This window comes from Triticum dicoccoides, chromosome 4B (assembly GCF_002162155.2).
Source record: "Triticum dicoccoides isolate Atlit2015 ecotype Zavitan chromosome 4B, WEW_v2.0, whole genome shotgun sequence".
NCBI classification, from domain to species: domain Eukaryota; kingdom Viridiplantae; phylum Streptophyta; class Magnoliopsida; order Poales; family Poaceae; genus Triticum; species Triticum dicoccoides.
In genome coordinates, this window is record NC_041387.1 from 410277124 (window position 1) to 410280373 (window position 3250).

General features: G+C 43.3%; 1 protein-coding gene across 3 annotated transcripts; it reads right to left on the bottom strand.

The window, feature by feature from the left end:
• Positions 1–383: 383 nt before the first annotated feature.
• On the bottom strand, positions 384–2084 carry LOC119293693. Of its 3 annotated transcripts, none has more exons than XM_037572070.1 (5): positions 1876–2083; positions 1720–1795; positions 998–1107; positions 771–885; positions 384–613 (listed from the first exon to the last, which is right to left on the bottom strand). In XM_037572070.1, the coding sequence occupies exons 1-5, from the start codon at positions 1943–1945 to the stop codon at positions 517–519; spliced, it is 468 nt and encodes a 155-aa protein (XP_037427967.1). In that variant the 5' UTR covers positions 1946–2083; the 3' UTR covers positions 384–516. The 3 variants fall into 3 exon arrangements, with proteins under 3 accessions (XP_037427967.1, XP_037427968.1, XP_037427969.1); XM_037572071.1 differs by having other exon boundaries at positions 384–644; positions 1876–2082; XM_037572072.1 differs by lacking the exon at positions 771–885 and having other exon boundaries at positions 384–644; positions 1876–2084.
• Positions 2085–3250: the final 1166 nt, after the last annotated feature.

A 3250-nucleotide genomic window follows, 5' to 3' on the forward strand; every position in this document is an offset into this window, starting at 1 on the left:
ACCGTAAGAAGTACAATGGTATGTTTTACAAATTTGATACATACATAGAGTAAAGCAAGTCAACAAATTTCATCAAATGCTTATACATATTACTATGAATGTTGCATTATCTTAGTCAGCAGGGAATTGCTTGTCAAACATGGTACTACAACAATGAATATACAAAATGTTTAGCTTATACTATCAAATTGGATCTCAAATATATTTGAAGCACAGCGCCCCTACTAAAGAACTTCAAAAGGTCGCTTTGATTTACCATTTCTAATAAAAAAATTAACAGTTTCACCATTTTATCATTGTGAAATCTTATAATAGTTACACATACTGCTCAATTAGTGTGAAGTTCATACATGAAATTCCCAAAATCTAAGCAAACAATTGGATACGTAGAAACTGATCTTAAATTACTATGCAAATATTATATGATTGAATTCAACTGCATTTAAGAGAATCTTAGTTATTGCACTACATACCTACGGATCACAATACAACAGTAATATTAAGCAGCATGTCAGGTTATACACTACACTGTAAGTCCATGAGTCTACACCACAAGAAGTTAATGTGTTCTCCGGTTGAAGTGCCATGCAAACTGATCAACAGCCACCATTGCCTGCGAAGCCGAACCAACAGAACCATCATACCTATGCATTAAGAACCAATGCGAATTAAATTAATTCTGACAGTCCAAGATGTATACTAAAGAAGGCTTAAGAGGAAACTTGATAACTTATTTCTGTAAATTAAAAGTTCAAGATGGGGATACGTACATAGAGACTAACAAGTAAGCTCCAATCTGCATAACTATAACTCCTTCACCTCCTGGCTGTGTTGTGTTAACACAACGAGCACAAAACCAGTGCTCGTGGATTGAAGTGACTAAATCTAAGAATGTACAATTTGCAATCAAAATATTGCTGGAGATAATAAAGTTAACTTGGTCGAATTATCCGTACATAAATGAGGAAAGTTTAGACTCAAAATGCGGGAGACTCACATTGGTTTGGTCCAATAGAAAAGAATTCCGTCTGCAGATTGTTCCTCCTAAAGAAGTTAATGAACGGTTGCAGATCAACAGCAGTAAATTTTGTTCCCTCTTCCTCTGCTCTGGACAGTTAAAAAAGATTGTGGCTTTAAACTTCTAAAACTTGAACATTCATGTATCTTAATATATTTATTTATACGAAAAGGGGATCTCCCCAGCGCCTGCACCGATTGATGCACACAGCCATCTTATTACGAGGTTTCAATCATTCAAATAGAACATTCGTGCATCTTAATGAACATGATTTTGCATATCTTTGAATCTGAGATCTCAGTCACATCTGTGATTCAGTCATTAACCTCCACAACGAACAATGTATCCCTAAATTTAGGTTATCCAATGTACCTTGTTGTTGCGGTAGCTATGGATGGAAATAATAACGACATTAAACTACAAAATTTTCTGCATTCATCAACCAATATACGGTGCCAGTTTCAGAACGAACAAAATCATGTAACGTGCCAACTATAACTAACAAAATAACCGAGCAGCTTCCATCTGAAACATGGACGGCAGCATGGAAATTTTCATTAACGCCATTCTCCACTGCAAGTGTGCAACTGCCGGTACTGAAGATTATACAGGCCCCACAACTTGCAATGGGTAACGGTGGTTCTGACCGAGGAGATCCCCGTTTAATTTCCCGAGTTATCGTGGTTGGGGACGATGCTTACACGATGGGGAGGAGACGAGATGGTCCGGTCGGGTCGTAGTTGAGCAGCAGCGCCGCCTTGACCGGCATCCCTGCAACTGCAAGAGGATGGGGATTAGTCCACGCGGGATAGCAGAAAGGGGAGCGAAGCGGGAGGGGGAGGAAGGGGACGGCAGACCGGAAGACCCGACGTGCTTCGCGGTCCACTTCTCCCACGCCCGGCACGCCCATGTCCAGTCCGCATCCATGGGAGAAGTGGCGTCCGCCGCGACGTGTGGGCTGCGCTTGGCAAAGGCGGCGGAGGCGGAGGAGACAACAACGGCGGGACTGCCTGCCGGAAAGGAAACCGAGGGTTGTGTTGTGCAGTAGTAGCCCAGGCCCGGGCCAGCTAGCTTTATCCTGGGCTTTTTTCCAAAGACATATGTGTGTGTCCCAAAAAAAAAGACACATGTGTGTGCAATGTGGTGTACGCATGCTATTTTTCGGTTTGCTCTTTCCTCAATAACGGATGCTTTTTTTTTTGTCTCAAAAAAAGGATGCTTTTTTTTTATTGACAAGATGCATTCCACATCCGGGTTGGTGAAGAATTGTTCAAGGAGATCCACCAGCCACCGACCGTTGTCGTCGAGGAGTTCTGACACTCGCCGGAGCCGGCATGTGCCACGCACCTTGATTGGCCTATAGGACGTGGGTCGCGGGATCCAGTGGGTCCAGCCGTATGCGGATACACTCGCCGTTGCCCACCCGCCACACGAGCCCCTGTTTGAGCGGCTTGAGGCCATGCTGGATCGTGTGCCATGTTGGGGACGCATTACCTGAAAAAACCATATCCTCAGGGGATCCATTAGAATAATTATTTGCTTTCAATACCTAAGAGCATAAGGAATCCGGTCTAGTGAGTAGCCCCTAGGCTTGACGAGCGAACAAGGCATGGTTGAAGATGCGGAAGCCACGGAAGCCAAGTCCCCCCTTGCCCTTTGGTTCGATTATTTTCTTCCATGCTCGCCAATGTGTCTTTCGTTGCCCATGCTTTGAACCCATCAAAAGTTCCTCACGAAGAGTGTGAGGTCCTCGTAAACCGAACACGGTAATTTGAACACTCCCATAATATAAGTGGGAATTGCCTGCAGGACGGATTTTATCAAAGTATCCTTCCCTGGCTACGAGAGAGTGTCACACCATGCCACTATTCTTCTGGTCAAACTCGCCTGCAACATCTAGAATTTCCCCTTGTGCATACGACCATCTGGTGTTGGCAATCCAAGGTACTTCCCTAACTCAGATTCTTGTACCTGCAATTCCTGTCTGACCACCGCCTGCATCACCAAGGGGCAACTATCACCAAACTGAATAGGGCACTTTTGTGGGTTTATGAGCTGGCCCATGGCCCTTGCATATCTGTGGATAACATTTTCCACATAAATAGGTTGGTCAACATTAGCTTTGAAGAACAGAAGGGTGTTGATACGTCTCCAACATATCTATAATTTTTGATTGTTCCATGCTATTATATTATCTATTTTGGATGTTTTATATGCATTAATATGCTATTT